General features: G+C 41.9%; 1 protein-coding gene across 4 annotated transcripts in view; it reads left to right on the top strand.

Moving 5' to 3' along the window:
* Window positions 1-22,465, top strand: part of LOC135492671 (rho GTPase-activating protein 39-like) — a 165,188-nt gene that overhangs the window by 90,376 nt on the left and 52,347 nt on the right. For all 4 annotated transcript variants that reach the window (XM_064779248.1, XM_064779247.1, XM_064779246.1 and 1 more), the window contains one exon: window positions 11,018-11,156. In XM_064779248.1, coding sequence (XP_064635318.1) covers window positions 11,018-11,156 — 139 coding nt within the window. The remainder of the gene's footprint in view (window positions 1-11,017; window positions 11,157-22,465) is intronic.

Below are 22,465 nucleotides of genomic sequence, written 5' to 3'. Positions count from 1 at the left end.
TTGTCAATCTGGTCGGACTCCCACCAGGAGTTGAGTTGACATGACATTTGCAGTGTTGTCAACCTGTTCAGACTCCCACCAGGAGTTGAGTTGGCATGGCATTTGCAGTGTTGTTAACCTGGTCAGACTCCCACCAGAGGTTGAGTTGACATGGCATTTGCAGCGTTGTCAACCTGGTCAGACTCCCATCAGGAGTTGAGTTGACATGGCATTTGCTGCGTTGTCAACCTGGTCAGACTCTCACAAGGAGTTGAGGTGACATGGCATTTACAGTGTTGTCAACCTGGTCAGACTCCCACCAGGAGTTGAGTTGACATGCCATTTGTAGCGTTGTCAACCTGGTCAGACTCTCGCCAGGCGTTGGGTTGACATGGCATTGGCAGTGGAACCTGGCCAGCCTACCAGTCAGAAATGAAGCCCTTTTTGATACTGAAGCTGGGTAGAAATTAGTGAAAGTTCCTTTGAAACAATTACACATCTGGTCGAAACTGTGTTAACAGTCCCCTGACAATGTGTTGCCTCTGCATGGCTGTGTGCCACGTCGTGCATGATGCTATTTGAGTAAAAGATGAAATGACCAGGAAAGAGTCACGAGGCGAAAAAGATGACAGTGACGATGATGATGAAGTCAGGTGACAAATTAGGCTGTGTTGAGGTGTGTTTTTGTTTCCTCTGTATTGCATAGCTTTAGGTTTTTTGGCCATCGAAGAATCAGGAAAAAACACCTTGAATGATTGGATACATTCTGGTGCGCTGATATTTTGTTCTTCCCGACTTCCAATGTCTTGTGAGCCCAGACAGAACTGCCAGAATATTGTTGCCTCTTCACCACACAAGCAGTATATTGTTTCTTTCAACCAATTTCGGATCATCACATCAGCGAAATTGAAACTCATTCTCATCTGATGCTAGTTGCAATGGAAACCAATGAATTGAATCAGACGCAATCAACAGGCAATGTCCAGGAAATTACTCCATTCAAAAACCAATCGATATGGGAGGTTTTTACCGGTAGTCCATTAGTCTCTGATACACCAGCACTTTGGGGAAGGAAAAAAACATAGTGTGGTGGACTTCAAATGTCTTGTGAGCCAGAAACAGAACTTCGGGAACATTGTTGCCTCTCCACAACACAAGCACACATTGTTTCTTTCGACCAATTTCCCATCTCCAAGTTGCCGAAATTGAAACTAATTCTCACCTGATGAAAGTTGCAATGGAAACCAATGATTTGAATCAGACGCAATCAACAAGTGATGTCCAGGAAATTACTCCAGTCAAAAACCAATCACTATGCGCGTTTTTTACCGGTAGTCCATTAGTCTCTGATACACCAGCACTTTGGAGAGAAAAAACGACATTCATGTAGTACCTTTCCGTGGATGAGGATATGTAGATGCGGGAAATAAAAGCAATGATGAAAATGTTGGTAATGAAGGTTTTGCTCTGTGTTATTACTCTGCCAGCAGATGAAGGAATTGTTGATGCCGTTTTGTCATCAAGATTGCAACACTGTGCACCGTTGCGGTTCTTGAGCGCCCCCAAACAAGCGATTTAAATTGCTGCCACAAGCGATCATTATCACATGCGTCAAAAATTGTTTGCAGTGGTCATCGCTAGTACTTGTGACAAGAATCTTTGATCGTAGCGACCTGCAATCTATGTCAAACTCAGCAGTTACTGGTTTTACCCCCTGACGAGAGATCTTTTTGTTGCACTTTGCAGTAATTATAAGTGCAAGTCGCAGTGATAAAAATTGCCTATTTGTGTAGAAATTAGCATTGGAGCAGTCATTGTGTGTTTGCAACACTGCAACTTTAGTCGTTTCTGTTTGAAGCATCTATGCGAAAAATTCCATTTCTGTTTACAGAGACTGTGTGGTGGTGACCACTTCTTTTCTAATATACTGAACCATATAAGCTCCAGAACGAAACCAGTCGGAGTAGAGATTGGTCGGAACTTCAAAATGATATGGCTTCATCTCATCGATGTTTCCTTCTCATATATCAGCAGGTCAAGACCCAATGGTTGTTGTTGTAAGGTTTCTGTCAGGCCAGTTTGATAATTGGGCCCGGTGTTCGGCTGTGTACGTTTTCTCATAACTGCGCCAGTTGGTCAGTTATTTTTCTATCGGCAGTAAGTCCCTGCACATCATTTTTGGGTATGAATATATGATTGACCAGAAATTTGCTGAAGATATCAAGTCATCAAGGAATCATCTCCAAATTACTATGTTCAGTTCAGCATTTTATGGTTCCATTCGTGGCAATGACATAGTTACGTCATAGGACGGTATTTTGGGCTATCGTAGGATACGTAATGACGGATGATACTTAAATATCCGTCAATCTTAGTGGATAGGTTAAGCCCTTCTGCTTTACTATCCTGAAATCTCCCGCCATATATCAGTGGCAGCCGTCATTGCGATCTCTTGTCACCGCTGAGTTTACTGTTGGGAAGACAAGCGGACATTTCCCAAGCAACTGCTCGAGTATATTGTCAGCCACCTGTTGCGAGAGCTGGCATCCCATTTCCATTCCTCTCAAATACCCATTGTCATTCTTTCGATCTCTACCTGGCAAAGCTTTGTCATCCGATTCCATCTCCTGTCACACACCTCGCACATTCCTCTTGATATTGCCAACATCCCCCAGTGCCCATTATCGTGATGGAACCTTCCTATCTGATCTGTTCGCCTGCCTCCTCGACCTAACACTTTGATCCCTCTCGCACAATGTGATCCACGCTTTGATACAATGTGAAGGAAGTTGGTGAAATGAGCAACTAATTTGACTTGCGACTTGTTGAGACTTTGATGTCTGTAGGAACGTGGCTTATTGAATACAAGGTACATTTGCGATCATGTCATAGCTTATCGATGTAACCATGTCCTGTCTGTCTGAGAAATGAATTTTGTCATCTCTGAGTGTCTGTGGCTGTTTGAATATCAAAAGATTGAATAAATTGCTTTAAATTTGTTCAATATGTTTGCCTTTGTGCTGAGAAGTGCATTTTCGATGCTTTTCTGTGGAGAAGAAGTAGGTTGGTGACGTTTTAGGCATTGTTTCTGAAAGAGCTCTCTCGTATAACTTATCTTTCTAAGATCATTCTTGGAGAAAAAGTCATGACTCCAAATTTTCGGCCCTGAAGGGGGACAACTTCAGACGCTCTCACAAAAGTTGATTCTACCTTACACATTGACGCAACTCCGTGTTTCTTACCCTTATGAGATACACGTCACTCAAGGGAAGTCAAAGGCATGTCATGTCATTGGCATACCCGGCCATTATCCTGTTCTCGCCTTATGGTGCTGAGGGATTGGTGTGCAAACAAATGAGAAATGGATAGGCGTGCTGGCTGACATGTTGGGGCCTCATCACAATGTTGCAGTTATGCTCCTTCACCTGATTGTCAAGGACTGTTGATAGTACATTAACGTCAAGGAAAGTCACTAATCCTTTTATTCCCGCAGTACTAAATCCCAGCCGCACGCTATCAGGACTTGACTGCCCATCTGCCAAAGGGAAATGTCTACCAGGGAGGATGGTATTGCTACAAGTGAGCTCCTTGTTCAGTGGATCTATCACTGTGTAGTTATTTGATTAATTCTGATGGTAGCTGGGTCATCAGAGTCATGGCGAAGTCACCCGAAAAACAAACCGAAGTTCTCGTCGTTTCAGCATCTCGTAGCCTTTCCCCGAGAAGTTACATGATACACCACGCATTGAGGGCTAACCTTGGCTAAACTGTCGTGACTGATGATGTTCATTGTTATCTAAGTGATCAGAGACCATGACTTGATGTCATTTATAACCATGGCAATGTAATAAAAGCATATTTCATCTCTCGCAGATCTCGACAGGATGCTTCCAGCGCAATGACCTTACATCCCATCAACGCAGATTTTTAAAAAATTTTGTCTAGTGACTGTGCTTCTCATTCTGTTCCCCTGAGAGAGGTTTGTTTGTATTTTGTGAAGTGGTAAATCTCTATTTTATGGTTCGAGTATGACCGTCCTGATATTTTCCAATGACATGACATTAATACTTTGTGAAAAAACACCAATTTTGTGAAAACATCAATGTGAAATCATCAATCATCAGGTCATGTCATGGGGATATGTTAGATGGTTTTGTAAAATTTGACAACATCAAGTTGCCACTCAATGAAAACATTGACAATTTGGCTTAGCAATGTTACTAGATTTAGTACAGTCTTTCTGGTTTGTTATCTTCATTCATACATGTACATGGAACAGACAGGCAAGATGATTTAAAGTTTACCAGTCCTACTAAAATGTTTAATTGATGTCCGGCAGATCTCTTATAGACTTCATTCCTGCATGATAAATGCCAGAAGTCAGCAGAATTTTTCCAATGTGTGAATACCCGGATGAATAGAGATTGGGCCCATCTCCGCCATCGGAATTTCCCGGCCGGTGTGTTAACTCGAGAGATTAATATATCAAGTATGAGGGCAGAATACATCGATGTCCGGCAGATCTCTTATAGACTTCAATCCTGCATGATAAATGCAAGAACTCAGTAGAATTTTTCCAATGTGTGAATACTCGGATGAATAGAGATTGGGCCCATCTCCGCCATCGGAATTTCCCGGCCGGTGTGTTAACTCGAGAGATTAATATATCAAGTATGAGGGCAGCATACATCGATATCTGGCAGATCTCTTATAGACTTCAATCCTGCATGATAAATGCAGGAACTCAGTAGAATTTTTCCAATGTGTGAATACCTGGATGAGTAGAGACTGGGCCCATCTTTGTCATCGGAATTTCCCGGCCGATGTGTTAGCTCGAGAGATTAATATATCAAGTATGAGGGCAGCATACATCGATGTCCGGCAGATCTTTTATAGACTTCAATCCTGCATGATATATGCCAGAACTCAGCAGAATTTGTCCAATGTGTGTGAATACCTGGATGAGTAGAGATTGGGCCCATATCCACCATCGGAATTTCCCGGCCGGTGTGTTAGCTCGAGAGATTAATATATCAAGTATGAGGGCAGCATACATCGATGTCCGGCAGATCTCTTATAGACTTCAATCCTGCATGATATATGCCAGAACTCAGCAGAATTTGTCCAATGTGTGAATACCTGGATGAGTAGAGATTGGGCCCATATCCACCATCGGAATTTCCCGGCCGGTGTGTTAGCTCGAGAGATTAATATATCAAGTATGAGGGCAGCATACATCAGCGCATCACTGTGCATTTAATCAATCCCGGTTTGCAACTAATGGTCATTTAGTGCCAACGACTCCCTCGACATGTGAACAGTCATAACCTGTGGTCCGGAATAATAAATGGGGCGTCCGCAGCGCCGACCAGCGCTGACGGTAACAGATCAATCCCAAGTTTAAAGTCTTACTCAGCAATAGTAATCATAATGATCATCTACTGCCCAAACACAAGACACTAGTGGCAGCGTCAGTGGGTTATGCACTACTCAGCCCCCCCCCCCCCCCCCGACAATGCGTTCGAGGCAGGGCACTCCATAGTTCAGAGAGTTACAATCATCTGCTGGCCGAACACAACACCAGTGGCAGTGTATGTGCGTGAGGCACGACATCAACTCCCCCAGGATAATGCGGTCAAGGCAGAACAGGGCATGGCATTATCCAGAGAGTTGGGTTGCCAATTTGGAACAACTTCTGCCACAGTGGCGCTGCAGGCATTATTTGGTTGTGGTAGGTGGCACCTTGCACCTTTTGACAGTCTGGCAGAAAGTCCCAGCAGTGGTAGGTGGCACCTTGCACCTTTTGACAGTCTGGCAGAAAGTCCCAGCAGTGGTAGGTGGCACCTTGCACCTTTTGACAGTCTGGCAGAAAGTCCCAGCAGTGGTAGGTGGCACCTTGCACCTTTTGACAGTCCGGCAGAAAGTCCCAGCAAACAGCGGGTATCACGCTAGCACCGCGCTGCAACATTGCAAAAAAAATGGTGAGTCAATGCAAGTAGCAGCAGATGTATTGTTCCTTTAGGACTATCAATTGCGTGGAACTGAAAATACACAAAATTCATCACTTGAAGTTCCATCCGGGGAGTGAAACTCCTATTTGCTCAGTGTTGCATCTCCTATATAAATGAGATGAGTGTGTGCATATCGACGTGGCAGTTGGCATTATTGATGGTTCTATTTGCAAAAGCGTCATCCGGCCGAGTGAATTCAATCTTTCATTAGATTAGAGCGAGCGATATTACCTCAACCAACAGGTTTTGATGAGTCAGCATATTTATGGCGTAATTTGTGCCGATCTGATATTGACGCAAAGTTGCACAATTTGTAAATGTAATTGAATCAGCATGAAATTATAATAAGAATCCTGATCAGACTTGTTGCTGATGATGATTTAATTGGCCGTATATGTTTTTAATTGGCTAATTATGCTTTAGTAATCTTAAAATTCTATCACAGTTTCTCTGATTAACTGTTGCAAATACCAGTCATGCCATCTGTGTTTATTTTTCGATATTTTTGCTTCTTTTCGTGCATCATCATGGTTTTACATTAATTGAAAAGATTTGTAGGAGTGCGGGGCCCAAATTTAACCAAGGCCACGGCTGCAATTGCAGTCGTTGCCCTCCAGAATGGTATCCTTGCCTTCTCAAATCTTCCTCAAATTTTAGTCCCTAAGGCCAAAGTGATTCTGAGGTGGATCTTCCTCGAATCATTTCTTAGTCCCTAAGGCCATATGATGGGTGCCGTAGTTATATTTTCTAATTTGAGGCCTGAGAGTGGCAAAGATTGCTGTTGATAGTCAAGATGAGCCTGCCCCCTCCAGACGCGGATATAGGTTTGATTGAAAGAGTGTATGCTGTGGGGCCGCCCTTCTCTCTCAAAATTGTGGTGAATTTCAATTCTTTTTCAAAATTTCATTGTCAGTTTCAGATTTGATTGAAATAACAGGGCACACACCTGCAGCACTCCCCTTGGATCTGCCCCATGCTATTTGAGACTTTGGGGATATTGTGAGGTAGTGAATGTGACTCTGCTGATGGGCCTCAAATATCTTCTTTGGGGATATTGTGAGGTAGTGAATGTGACTCTGCTGACGGGCCTCAAATATCTTCTTTTGGGGATATTGTGAGGTAGTGAATGCGACTCTGCTGACGGGCCTCAAATATCTTCTTTTAGGGATATTGTGAGGTAGTGAATGCGACTCTGCTGACGGGCCTCAAATATCTTCTTTTGGGGATATTGTGAGGTAGTGAATGTGACTCTGCTGACGGGCCTCAAATATCTTCTTTGGGGATATTGTGAGGTAGTGAATGTGACTCTGCTGACGGGCCTCAAATATCTTCTTCATTATCACAAATGACCCGATTTGTTCTTAGCCCCTGATGTCAGAGTTGACCCTCAAATGAAAATCTAGTTGAAAGAAATCCTCTGTCATATAGATCGGAAGACAGTGGACAATTCGATACTTGCTGACTTCATTTCCGCTTGGTCTCTGGGTGTCATTGAGATGGAAACTCCCCCACTTACCCAGTAGTAGTTTTCTGGGTGAGTGGGCAGATTTCTCCTCAGATGGCAGCCTTAGGCCAGAGGGATGTGGAGTTCTCCCAACCTAACCCCTTAGAGGATTGAGTAGGGGAGAAGTTTGGGGACGGATGAGTCCCTAAAATGCCATTCGTAGTCGCCATGATGGCGTCAGTGGCAGATTTGTTCTGAAGTTATAGTTGATTCTCTTGATATCGGTTGGACTTTTTGGCTCACCGTAAGGGGAGTCTATATGATAGCGCTGTGTCCGTCGTCGTCGTCGTTGTCGTCGTCGTCGTCGTATCCTAACAGTGGCACGTTTCTTAACTGCTAGGGCTATGAACTTGAAACTTTGTACACAGAATGCCCTAGGTCAGCTGACCTCTGACACTGATTTTCGATCCGATCTGATTCTCTGTTTGGCCACCAGGGGGCCAAATGTCGATATCTAAAAAGTGTGATATCTCGCTTATTAGTGACTTGTTTTCGATAAAACTTTTGTTGTAGGTACTCATAGCAAATATACATTTTATATTATACGGGTTTTTAATTTGACCTTGTTTTCAAGGTCACAGAGGTCATATGGCGTAAATTGGCCATTAGAGTGTAAACTATGGCACGTTTCTTAACCACTAAAGCTATGAACTTGAAACTTGGTACATATAACCCCCTATATCACATAGCCTCTGGTGCTGAATTTCAGTTTGATCTGATTCTCAACTTTGCCACCAGGGGGCCAAAAGTGGAAATCTAAAAAGTGTGATATCTCGCTTATAAGTGACTTGTTTTCGATAAAATTTTTATGGTAGGTACTCTTAGGAAGAATACATCACATATCTTACGGGTTTTCAATTTGACCAACTTTTCAAGGTCACAGAGGTCATATTGCGTAAATTGGCCGTTAGAGTGTAAACTATGGCACGTTTCTTAACCATTAAAGCTATGAACTTGAATATATGGTGCATATAACCCCCTACATCAGATAACCTCTGATGCCGAATTTTGGCCCGATCTGATTCTTTATTCGGCCACCAGGGGGCCATAATGGAAAAAGTAAGAAGTGCAATATCTTGCTTATTTGAGTGAATTGTTTTCGATAATTTTTTAATGGCAGGGACTTCTAATTTGGATTTGACCTCCTTTTCTAGGTCACAGAGGTCAAATGGCGTAAATTGGCCGTTAGAGTGTAACTATGGCACGTTTCTTAACTGCTGAAGCTATGAACTTGAAAGTTGGTACATGTAACCCCCTACATCAGATAATCTCTGACACCGAATTTTGGCCTGATCTGATTCTTGATTTGGCCACCAGGGGGTCAAAACTGAAAAGGTAGGACGTGCAATATCTCGCTTATTAATGACTTTTTTTCGATGAAATTTTTATTGCAGGGACTCTTCTTAGCAATCACACGATATTGATCTTGTTGATGTCATAGACAATTATTGGTTGGATCATAAACTTATATATACTGCCCTGTCTTATTACTTGACATCAATACACATCTAAAAAAAGTCTTCATGCCTGATTGTGTTCACCATATTCACCTGTAAACTAAGCATGATCCTGCCTACTAAAAGATGTATACGGTGAGCACAATGGCCCCTGGCCGTTTCATTAAATTGAATTCTCCATTGCAGATATGTACACCTCATTTGATATGTTCTTACATGTAATAAGACTTGCGGAGTCAAAGGCAGCTTTTAGAACAATGCTAAAAGCACACCTTTTTCGAGTGCATTTCAAAGGCGCCTGAGAGTTGGTGAAATTTTTCACCAAATTTGGGTGCTTTAGAAATGTCATATTTGATTTGATTTGATTTGATAATTAAATGAATTTTACATGATGAGGATGATGAAAAATGCTAAGATTGCAACTACTGCTTCCTGTCAACATAATGGTGAACTACTTGGCTGAGTCAACCTGGTATGGTGGATGTGCGTTTGAGCTTGTAATCCTCATTAGTATAACGCGTGATTTGAATTCGAAATCCTCACAGATGCCGTGAGTGAAATCCGTGCACGTCTGCTGAGATCATGTTCTAAAGATTAGATTTGAATTTGAGAAATTTGTTGTGGTTATTCACGAATTTGAACAAATCGTATCCTAATCCTATTTTATTCGAAGAAGCACTTTAATTTGAATTATTAGAATATTACCGGCGATGTGCAAATGGAATGAAGCGGTTTTCTATAATTAGATTTGAATTAAGGAAATGAGTCGCTGAATTTGAGAGTTTCTTCAAATACTTGGACGAGATTCTGTAGATTTTCATTGATATGGGTCGCCACTGGTCTATCTTAGACTTGAGATAATAATGGTGTCTGATTGTATTTCTAGTGGCTTTGAAGTCATCATTTGATTATATTCCTAAGTATCTATTCTTGGATCAGTTGGAAGATATTATTAGATGGATTATATGAGGATGGGTTCATGCTGAACGGAGACGTTTTCAAAGTTTAAGTCCGATTATGTTTGGTTTATCTATTACTTATATCAAACTGGTGAAGTAGGGGTTGTGTGGGTTTACTTAAGGTCAACACTTGTCTTCTGGTCTGCGCAAAATCGCTCAGCTTTCACTCAATACCAAAATGTCAATCACGTGGGCATCACGTATATGCAGCATTCAGTGTGGTTGTTGCTCTGATGACTTCGTGTATAGAATCCATACTTGGTCACACCCTATAGCTCACACCAAGTATAGAATCCATACTTGGTCACACCCTATAGCTCACACCAAGTATAGAATCCATACTTGGTCACACCCTATAGCTCACATCAAGTATAAAATCCATACTTGGCCACACCCTATAGCTCACATCAAGTATAGAATCCATACTTGGTCACACCCTATAGCTCACACAAAGTATAGAATCCATACTTGGTCACACCCTATAGCTCACACCAAGTATAGAATCCATACTTGGTCACACCCTATAGCTCACACAAAGTATAGAATCCATACTTGGTCACACACTATAGCTCACACCATGTATAGAATCCATACTTGGTCACACCCTATAGCTCACACAAAGTATAGAATCCATACTTGGTCACACCCTATAGCTCACACCAAGTATAGAATCCATACTTGGTCACACCCTATAGCTCACACAAAGTATAGAATCCATACTTGGTCACACCCTATAGCTCACACCATGTATAGAATCCATACTTGGTCACACCCTATAGCTCACACAAAGTATAGAATCCATACTTGGTCACACCCTATAGCTCACACCATGTATAGAATCCATACTTGGTCACACCCTATAGCTCACACAAAGTATAGAATCCATACTTGGTCACACCCTATAGCTCACACAAAGTATAGAATCCATACTTGCTCACACCCTATAGCTCACATCAAGTATAGAATCCATACTTGGTCACACCCTACAGCTCACATAAAGCATAGAATCCATACTTGCTCTCACAACAATTGACCCTTCACAGGATTCAAGTGCAAAATAGAAAGTTTGAATCAAAATCTTATGTGATTGTTTCTTGTATTTTGCAGTAAAAAGACTGACGACAATCAGTGGTGGGAGCTGTTTGACCAGAACACCTCCAGATTCTACTATTACAATGCTACGAGTCAGAAGACGGTCTGGCACCGCCCGCAGAACTGTGACATCATACCTCTTGCTAAGCTGCAGGTAAGACTTTTCAAGGTAGCTCTCCTTCTTTTTCAGCGTCACACCTTCTGGAAGAGAATTCTCAAGATAGCTCACTATTTTCTCTTCCCACCTTGCATGTTTTTATTTGAAAAGTGCAATTTTCCTGGAATCCAGGATGTTGTACTTTTCAGTCACATTTCAGCTTCCTTTTGCTGCCATCATCGATACCACTGACTCATCCAATCAAAACAAGGCCATTGCACCTGTCGGAATTCGCATAAATTTGCAATTTATATTCGCCTTCATGCCACCTTTTACGCAGACCTTGACTGCGTGTTACTCATTCAATCAGGTGAGAACATCACCTAAAAAAAAAACGAACCCATCTCCGCAATAAAATCTAATAAAAAATTGCATTGGATGATTGATGGTATTCATGATACAGAAATGTTCTATCTTCATAGTTTCAGAGCCCCATTTAATCAGCAATGGCCATAGCGTGAACTTTCAGAAATATGCTGGCCCTCAATTTTTTGAGACTTGCCAGTATTTGGAAAATTTCGTCTGCTCCCACTATTTTCCTTTTGTTGACGCTACATCTGTTAAAAAACCTGTGGATGACCATTTTGGCCAAAGACAAGCAATCTTTTATCACTCATCACAGCGATGATTACTGTCGTAAAAATTGCCTGTCTGCAGGGCACTATACATGTTTTGTTAAACGTGGTAGCCATGATGAAGGATCTCTCGGGCCATTACAGGAAATCCCTCATTTTCGTGCTGCGTTCCAACATGTCATCTTCCCCAGCCACCCCATCCCTCACAGTAACTAATCACCCTACAAAACTGGTGATGTCATACCAGCGGCAGAAACGACCCTGCCGTGTCATGTGGTCCCGTAAGTCATGCTTTCGTTGGAGAAATTGACAACACCCAGGGGCCAAATGGGCAAACATTCATCAGGAGCAAACACCATGAATATTTGATGGCCTTTTCCCAGTGACTCCAACAAGTTAGTGTAGGTTTCTTCTTCATCATCTTCTTCTTCAGCGTTCACTCTGCACTTGGAGGTGTAATTCTCCAGGGACTAATCCTCCTCAAAGGCGGGATGAGTGTTTTTATGCCACTACGGTTTGGCGCCAATTAGATTTGTTAGCCTGGTGACTTGGTCTTTGGCAAGAAGTATAGAGTCCGTCCTTTCTTACAATTCGTTGGGTCAGTTGCTTGCACTGGTAAAGACACCTGGATGTTAGAGGTGATTAAGTTGAGCTTTGGCTGCGGACTGAATCAGTTTTTCGGGAGGATTCTCGTATCGATATTTCCAGTGGCACATACTCAGATTGCAGTGTGATTGGGGATTATCTCAAGGTGAAATTCCCTTGAAATCATGAAGCTGGATCACGCTGGATGTTTGCGGTGATGAGAACATTGGGTGGAGATCTTTTTCTGTGAGCTGCTCATGACAATAGAAATGAGCTTACACTGACCTGATGAGTAATTCAACCTGCATATTTTAAAAACACGCTCCTTATGCATTACTTTCCCGTAATATTCCCCATTCATGCATTATTTTCCCGTAAGTCATAGTAACGGCGTCGTTTGTGTATGTTCGCTGCCAGTAAATTGTCGCATCATTTTCAGTTGCTCAGGATGATGTGGTAACTCAGTGTTCTTTATATCGGATGGATGCTATAAATCATAACATTTCCCCACCTTGTCGGTATTTGTTATTGGGGTTCTCGCAAAGTTTATAAAGAAATTGAAAATTCACGATTTATATTTTTGCAGTTCATGAATTTCTTTCGGATTTTCCAGTCAAAATATTTTTTCCAAATATTTGTAGTGGTGGCATAGTTCATGGGTGGTTGGTTCGCAAGCCAAGAGTCATGAGTTCGATTCATGGTCTGCTCGCCACTTGTCCTTCACAGGTTAAGCTCAAGTGATGATCTTTATAAGCAACTCCTTGATACCCTAGTGTGTCTCTGTTGAGAAAAGCGCATTGTTGTTAAGCACTTCGAGACAGACCACAGCTAATATAAAGCACTATATAAAAGCTGGCTGTTTCATTAACTTAGCACTGTAACACAACAAATGGTTTACCACGACCTGCCTAACTCCATCCCTCAGTTTCAGTCCAAACCAAGTGGCAAGCGTTCTCCGCTTCCTGAAGTTATTCCTTCCACCATCCCCCTCCAGCTTTCTATAACTCGCTAAATAAATGCTTTGCAAAATTCAATCAGACTCCTGTATCAAATTTTGGAGACATCTATGATTTGACAGCTGTTGATAGCCCAATCCATTACACTCCCTTGATTAAAATCTGATTGGTGTACAGTTCATGCATCATGATGATGCATCTTTCTTTATATAATTGCCAGTGTGCAAAGTTGAATTGACCCTCTCAGCCGCCTTAATATAGGCCTGTGCATGTCTCATTCCGATAGCATGTTGATGCATCCAACTGACCAGTCCAGCCCTTTCCCGACCCAATCAAACACTTATCCCCCCTCCCCATTACACTCTGCCCACCGATCCCTGAAATGATCGTGGAATAAGACGGATCGTACAGATTAAGTCATCGCCTTCATTTGCGGAGGTGATGTCGCGCGTCACTTTGACATGTCGATATTCACCGGCGCGTCACCTATGACCATATTACCATCTCCGTGACTCATGGACCTGAATGGTGCTGCGTCATCGTCAGTAGAATTAGCATCAGGTGAATTCCGTCAGTTTCAATTTAACAAGGCCGCAGCAACAGAAAAACAACCAATTGTATCAACTTTGAATATTTTGCTTGGGCAATTTGCTGTCCGAAATTACATCGTTGATTTTTACGGATCTTGTTAATGAATCCCCTCAGATTGAATCGTGATTTCTCATCGTAAAAATTGTAAATTTCTGGTGTCCATGATGGGCCCACTGTGTTATGATTCACGTTTAAATGGACTTTTAATGGGTGAAGTTTCAGGTTGGACTGCTGATGTTGCCATTTGTAACCTTAAAGTGTAATGTTTGCTGCTTGATATGTGCATCCTATGTTTATGGCTGCTTGTCATGTAAGATTAGTTAGGGCAGCCTGATTCACCCTCACCTATTATCTTGATGATTTCTTCATGAAAACATTAGAATATCAATGTTTAAGAGAACTATGAATAATGATTCAGGCACTATGCCATCTTGACCCACCAAGTATTGACATCGCAAGGCTGCTGTAACTGGGATATCAGTGATACACCCATCATTCAGTGCGGAAATTGTTCTCCCAGATGTGAAGTTCCTTCCTTTTTAGCTCACCTCTTAGCAGAGGTGAGCTTATCCCATACCGTGGCGTCCGTCGTCCGTCGTCGTCGTCGTCGTCGTCGTCGTCGTCGTCCGTCGTCCGTTAGCAGGGCACGTTTCGTAACTGTTAGAGCTATTGAGTTGAAACTTGGTACACATGTACCCTTATGTAATGACACCTTGGAGACCAAGTTTCGGTCCGATTCGTTTCATGGTTTGGCCACCAGGGGGCCAAACGTTAAAAGTGAAAATATGCAATATCTCCCTTAGTAGTAGTCGGGAAATTTTGAAAAAAATATGGTAGGTACTTCTAGCAAAGGTGCATCATATATCCTCCGAGTTTTTGATTTGACCTCCTTTTCAAGGTCACAGAGGTCAAATGGTGTAAATTGGCCGTTAGGATGTAACGATGGCACGTTTCTAAACTGCAATGACTATTGATACCAAATTTGGTACACATTTACCCCTTAGTCAGGTGATCTCAGGGACCAAAGTTTGGTCCAATATGATTCACCACTTGACCACCAGGGGGCAAAATCCAAAAACCTTAAAAATGTGATTATTCCTTAACTTCTTGCCCGATTGCCACCAATTTGATATCATGGGTACATCTAACCACCATACAGTATATGTCACACAGGTTTTTAATTTGACCTTCTTGTCAAGGTCACAGAGGTCAAATGGCGTAAATTCGCCGTCAGGCCGTAACTATGGCACGTTTCTTAACTGCAATGACTATTGATCACAAATTAAGTACACATGTACCCCTTGGTCAGGTGATCTCAGGTACCGAAGTTTGGTGCGATCTGATATGCCGTTTGGCCTCCAGGGAGGGGGCCAAATCCAAAATTCTTCAAAATGCCATTATTCCTAGTAATGACTTGCCCGATTGGCACCAATTTTATATCATAGGTACATCTAATTCTAACAACCATTCAATGTGTCACCCGGGTCTTCTTTGATTTGACCTACTTTTCAAGGTCACAGAGGTCGAATGTACTGTAAATTGGCCATTTTGGGGAAATTGTAATTGCTTGGACCTACATCAAACCTAACACTACATGACACAATACCATGCTCTTTATCCATCTTTCCTCCACATGAGGTGAGCACAATGGCCCTGGCCATTTCATTCCATTTCTGGTGGCGTGGTAACTGGTGGTGAATTGTCTTGTATGGCACAAAACCGTTGAAAACCTGATCATTGCTTGCTGAAAAGCCCATCAGCTACAAGTATTGGCATTGCATCGGAGTACCGACAGTGCTGTCATCTGTCTTTACTGAGCCAAACACCAGTGTTGCTCCGTTGAGGTTTGGGGTGCATACAACTCATGCCATCAGCACTTTCTGTATATCATATCATAGCACCTCATCACCTAGCTTTTCGGCCCATCAGGTACAAGTATTGGCATTGCATCGGAGTACCGACAGTGCTGTCATCTGTCTTTAGTGAGCCAAACACCAGTGTTGCTCCGTTGAGGTTTGGGGTGCATACAACCCATGCCTTCAGCACTTTCTGTATATATCTGGGCACCTCACCACCTAGCCTGGCCCATCAGCTACAAGTATTGGCATTGCATCGTAGTACTGACAGTGCTGTCATCTGTGCTTACTGAGTCAAACTCCAGTATTACTCCGTTAAGGTTTGGGGTGCATACAACTCATGCCTTCAGCACTTTCTGTATATATCTGGGCACCTCACCACCTAGCCTGGCCCATCAGCTACAAGTATTGGCATTGCATCGGAGTACCGACAGTGCTGTCATCTGTGCTTACTGAGTCAAACTCCAGTATTACTCCGTCAAGGTTTGGGGTGCATACAACTCATGCCTTCAGCACTTTCTGTATATCATATCATAGCACCTACCTCATCACCTAGCTTTTCGGCCCATCAGGTACAAGTATTGGCATTGCATCGGAGTACCGACAGTGCTGTCATCTGTCTGTAGTGAGCCAAACACCAGTGTTGCTCCATTGAGGTTTGGGGTGCATACAACCCATGCCTTCAGCACTTTCTGTATATATCTGGGCACCTCACCACCTAGCCTGGCCCATCAGCTACAAGTATTGGCATTGCATCGGAGTACCGACGGTGCTGTCATCTCTGCTTACTCAGTCAAACTCCAGTATTACTCCGTTAAGGTTTGGGGTGCATACAACTCATGCCTTCAGCAGTTTCTGTATATCATATCATGGCACCTCATCACCTAGCTTTTCGGCTCATCAGGTACAAGTATTGGCATTGCATCGGAGTACCGACGGTGCTGTCATCTCTGCTTACTCAGTCAAACTCCAGTATTACTTCGTTGAGATTTGGGGTGCACACAACTCATGTCTTCAGCACTTTCTGTATGTATCTGGGCACCTCACCACCTAGCTTTTCGGCCCATCAGATACGAGTATTGGCATTGCATCGGAGTACTGACGGTGCTGTCATCTCTGCTTACTCAGTCAAACTCCAGTATTACTTCATTGAGGTTTGGGGTGCACACAATTCATGCCTTCAGCACTTACCGCACCACCTAGCTTTTCGGCCCATCAGATACAAGTATTAGCATTGCATCGGAGTACTGACGATGCTGTCATCTCTGCTTACTCAGTCAAACGCCAGTATTACTTCGTTGAGGTTTGGGGTGCACACAACCTATGCCTTCATCACTTTCTGTATATCATATCATGGCACCTCACCACCTAGCTTTTTGGCCCATCAGGTACAAGTATTGGCATTGCATCGGAGTACCGACGGTGCAGTCATCTGTGCTTACTCAGTCGAACACCATTGTTACTCCATTGAGGTTTGGGGTGCATACAACTCCTGCCTTCAGCAGTTTCTGTATATCATATCAAATTGTGCATTAGGGCACCTCACCACCTAGCTCGGATGACCAGAATCATGTGTTTTGAACTAAGAATAAGAGATCAAGTCCGGACTCTGAATTTGGTGAATTTGGTCAACAGTGCTGACGTGATCTCTCTGTTTAACGTGTTTGACATGAAGATCAACCAAGTCATGAATAACATGAATAGATTGGTTGTTTTTTACCAACAGATCATCGTCTTATTATTCATAGCTGTGAGTCTTTGAAGTCACTTCACAAGATGGAGTGAGCCAGCGTGATGAAATTTATGTCTTGGATGCTGATTGTCTCTTATCTTACATTGTTGATTTGAACAACAATATGATGACAACATGTGTTCCACTTCAGTCTATGTTTGTCTTGGTGACTCATTTTCAATATTTAGGAATGGGTCATTTGATTTCACAATTGCCTTTGTTGAACAGGTCCTCGATGATTAATTCAGTCATAGTTTTAAAATCATACATGTATCTGAACATTTTCAACACGTAGTTTGAATAAATTGTTGGGTTTCGGAAATGATACCCCTGTAAATACTTATGCAGAAATGTATCTAATTTCTGATTGGCTGGATTGTCTGGGAAAAGGACACAACTATTTATTGCTGACGTATCAATATTTAACTGATCCTGTTATTGGTTTGAGGTAATTAGTTCTGTTTGTACTGTGTGATTGATGAAGCTGACGTCGTTTGGTGGCTAAAGTCCTCACAAAATCGCGCAGTACCCTGTGATGATAAAATATCGAGCACATTTTAACCCGTAGCTGACCGAGGCATCATCATAGTGTAAGCAAGTATAGATTAGACTATATCCATACTTGATGTCAGTCTTATTGCAGTCTAATATGACAGTTCTTTTACCTTACCTCAAGGCCAATGTAAGAAATAAAATGTGTTGTTTTGTTCACAAAATAGAATTTTTTGGTTTCTTAGCCCTTTATTTATAGCTGTCAATAGACTTACTTACTAAGTTCTCTCTGTGTCTTGGGGCAAGAAAAGGCTTCAATCTTCAGTCTCCACCCTGTTCGGATGGGAGCCTGGCCGTGGATGTTTCCCCAGGTCAGACCAAGCTGCCTCATCTCCTTTTCTACTAAACGGCACCACGTCTCTGATGGACGGCCTTGATTAGTCAATAGAACCAGCAGTTAATTATAGATTAAATGAAGTCCGTTACCAATGAGTGTTGTTTTAGAGACTGTCGTTATGGTCACAGATTAAACATTAATCTTCCTCTTAGTTGACTTACTTCAAATATTGGATTGTAATCGACAGATTTTTCTTTTTCAATGAAGACAATAAAAACAGATTTATTCGATGTCAAAGTGGTTACATCTTAGTCACAGAACAATGATATGATTCAGGACTATCAGTTAATCAGGGTAATTAATCAGTTGAAACACTTTGTCTTAAATCATAAGGAATATTCATCAAGCGGTGGTGTAGTGCTGAGAGTATGAGACCTTTGTTCAGACAGTTTGGGGTTCCGCCCACACTTTGATTCTTGAACTGTAAAATCATTATGGAATCTCATTCTAGCAATGTAGAAGAGTGCAGTTTGCAGAATCTTCCAGGAATGGATGATCACTTTGACCATTGATTTTGTTACTGAGGATTCCCTTTATTTATTCCCTTCATTCTTTATTTGTACTCCAATGAAATGAGCAGAAATTGTCATGACTGGAGGCGCCATGATGTCCTAGAGAATGCGATAATTAGTCTGCATCGTCGGCGATCGGTTGATAATGCCGTTGGATCTGTCATATTTATGTAATGTCCTCGCCAACATTTACGAGTGCTATTTCATTGAACACTCCTATGATTTTCTATTACCGTTAGTATGTGAGTGAAGAGCTAATGCACTTGGTGCCCAGTCCTTGGCAAGGGATATGCGCGTTAAATAATTGATGTGGTGTAATTCAGATTTGAAATTTCGCCATGTGTCCATTAAAGGGGTACGCCATTCATAACTACTGGTAGTCCAACAAAAGAAATGCAGACTCATAAATGTTGTAGTGCAGTTGTTATGGATACGTCATCACGAATTTACAGAAACTCGGCACTTATAGTATTTTTATATCTGTTTACTCAACACCTTTGTCGGAATTTATATATCGAGTATGTATTCACACAATTAAAGATTTTCAAGTTCAATTGTGAATTTCAAATATTTAAGAAATGGCGTAGGCCTTTATAGTTTCTGATGTTTAGCTCACCTCTTAGCAGAGGTGAGCTTATCCCATACCGTGGCGTCCGTCGTCCGTCGTCGTCGTCGTCGTCGTCGTCGTCGTCGTCGTCGTCGTCGTCGTCGTCGTCGTCGTCCGTCGTCCGTTAGCAGGGCACGTTTCGTAACTGTTAGAGCTATTGAGTTGAAACTTGGTACACATGTACCCTTATGTAATGACACCTTGGAGACCAAGTTTCGGTCCGATTCGTTTCATGGTTTGGCCACCTGGGGGCCAAACGTTAAAAGTGAAAATATGCAATATCTCCCTTAATAGTAGTCGGGAAATTTTGAAAAAAATATGGTAGGTACTTCTAGCAAAGGTGCATCATATATCCTCCGGGTTTTTGATTTGACCTCCTTTTCAAGGTCACAGAGGTCAAATGGTGTAAATTGGCCGTTAGGATGTAACGATGGCACGTTTCTAAACTGCAATGACTATTGATACCAAATTTGGTACACATTTACCCCTTAGTCAGGTGATCTCAGGGATCGAAGTTTGGTCCAATATGATTCACCACTTGACCACCAGGGGGCAAAATCCAAAAACCTTTAAAATGTGATTATTCCTTAACTTCTTGCCCGATTGCCACCAATTTGATATCATGGGTACATCTAACCACCATACAGTATATTTCACACAGGTTTTTAATTTGACCTTCTTGTCAAGGTCACAGAGGTCAAATGGCGTAAATTCGCCGTCAGGCCGTAACTATGGCACGTTTCTTAACTGCAATGACTGTTGATCACAAATTAAGTACACATGTACCCCTTGGTCAGGTGATCTCAGGTACCGAAGTTTGGTGCGATCTGATTTGCCGTTTGGCCTCCAGGGAGGGGGCCAAATCCTAAATTCTTCAAAATGCCATTATTCCTAGTAATGACTTCCCCGATTGTCACCAATTTTATATCATAGGTACATCTAATTCTAACAACCATTCAATGTGTCACCCGGGTCTTCTTTGATTTGACCTACTTTTCAAGGTCACAGAGGTCGAATGTACTGTAAATTGGCCATTTTGGGGAAATTGTAATTGCTTGGACCTACATCAAACCTAACACTACATGACACAATACCATGCTCTTTATCCATCTTTCCTCCACATGAGGTGAGCACAATGGCCCTGGCCATTTCATTTGAACTGATAATATGATCATATGAATCTGTGTCAATTGTATTGATTTAGATCATAGGGCCTAAAGCAGCAGGAGGTGTACTTTTATATCATCTTCTGACTCATAATAGTCAGAGGAAATTTGAAAAATGTCTGCTGCAATTTAGGAGTTCTGTGAAAAACTGGATGACAATAAAAAGGTTTTACTTGAATAAGTTATCTTTAACGATTAAAAATAGTTACCAAACCAACTATAAAATATAAGAGAGAAAAAATTGAGAGACCATTAGATATGACTATCACAGCATTCAAAAAAGATGAGTAATATCACTTCAGCAAAATGCACATGAAATTTAACATATCGTGAAAAAGAATGCGCTCAGTTCCTCTCAATTTGAACCAAATTAGATGCGGTGTCATCCAGTGCACATGAGGAAATAATTTGTGCACATTGTCAAGTCCACCACTCCCATAGTCAATTTCCCCCTTAAGAATATTCAAACTCTGATTGGAGTCCATTTTAAATGTTTCAAAAATGCTTCAATGTTTTAATAATTGCGTCTGAAAAAGTCCTGCAAGAGGGCAGGTGATACGTGAAGCCAGAAACACGTGCGTTGTCTACGACGCGGTCAGTTTCAACCTTTCGTTGCCAATGTTTCCAATGCAATAGTGTACAGTTTCCGTACACCAATCTACACCAAGCTGTAGAGTCGACTCGAGTTGAGAAGTCTGTTTCACTCGGCTCTACATTCCACTGGGATTCCATATAGAATTTACACATGCGACACCTTAAGGTAATGATGAACTCGAAGTACTGCGCAAACTCTTCAAATCCTCTTCAAGTGACATAACAAAATTGTCGAGATTGGCTGCGTCTGGCGACAATGATGAGTGCCAATATACAATATACTGACAATTGATTGGTTATGGAATATGACGAATTTAGCAGCGGACGAGGTCTGCTCGTTGCTCGTACCGTGATGACTCGACTGATAGCGTGCGTCTTTGTTTGATGCTGCTGACATGCTTCGTATAGCGTAATGTGATGCTGTGAAGTGACACGCACATTTGTTGTGATCTCAGTCATTACGTCTGCTCGAGGGAGTAGTTGACCAGTTTGTTGCCATTCCGTGAGAAAACATGAAACAGTTGACTCAGTTTTTCCCAGCGACGTTCCACTTTGACATGTTCTTGATGTTTTAGGAGGAACTTGCTGCAATTGTGAAGTTCTGTCCAAAGATACCCCTTTGTCTCTTCATGCGTATCAGAGATTCATGTGATGACATTTTATGGAAAATCCGATTCATGTTTTCCTCGGACATTTCTTCTGGGATACTTTTCACACTTTGCTTGCGGAATAAATTGTCGTTTTGCAAGATATTGACATTTCCAGGATCTAGCACTCTGATTTCTGTCCTCTGGGACAACAGATCCGTTATTGAGTTGCGTGATGTTTTGTTGAAATATGCATATTGATGGAACTATCTGGTATGAAATTGGAACATTTTGCACTGTTATTTAAAATATTTCTGCATAACCGGATCAGGTTGATTGTAAATTGTTTTTACCAAGTGAAACAATTGGATTTACTGTCGTAAAGGATTACAAGTTCTGAGAACACGAGTTTATTCAAGAGGAATCTCGCTTTTTGTTTCGATGAATATTTCTAATAGATCGTAAATCATAGCATCAGTGATGCTGACATTTTGCAGAAACGTGTGTAATATTCTTCAATGAATCAGATAAAATTTCATAAAACTTTGATAAAATCTCGGAATTGCTGCTTTTTGTGATCAGTTCGTAGAGGATGCCATGCCGGTTGTTGTGTTGTGACTGGATTCTCGACCACTCTCGCCACAGTAAGAACTACC

The sequence above is a fragment of the Lineus longissimus genome, chromosome 8, assembly GCF_910592395.1.
Source record: "Lineus longissimus chromosome 8, tnLinLong1.2, whole genome shotgun sequence".
Classification (NCBI taxonomy): Eukaryota; Metazoa; Nemertea; class Pilidiophora; order Heteronemertea; family Lineidae; genus Lineus; species Lineus longissimus.
This window is presented reverse-complemented; position numbering and strand designations above follow the sequence as displayed.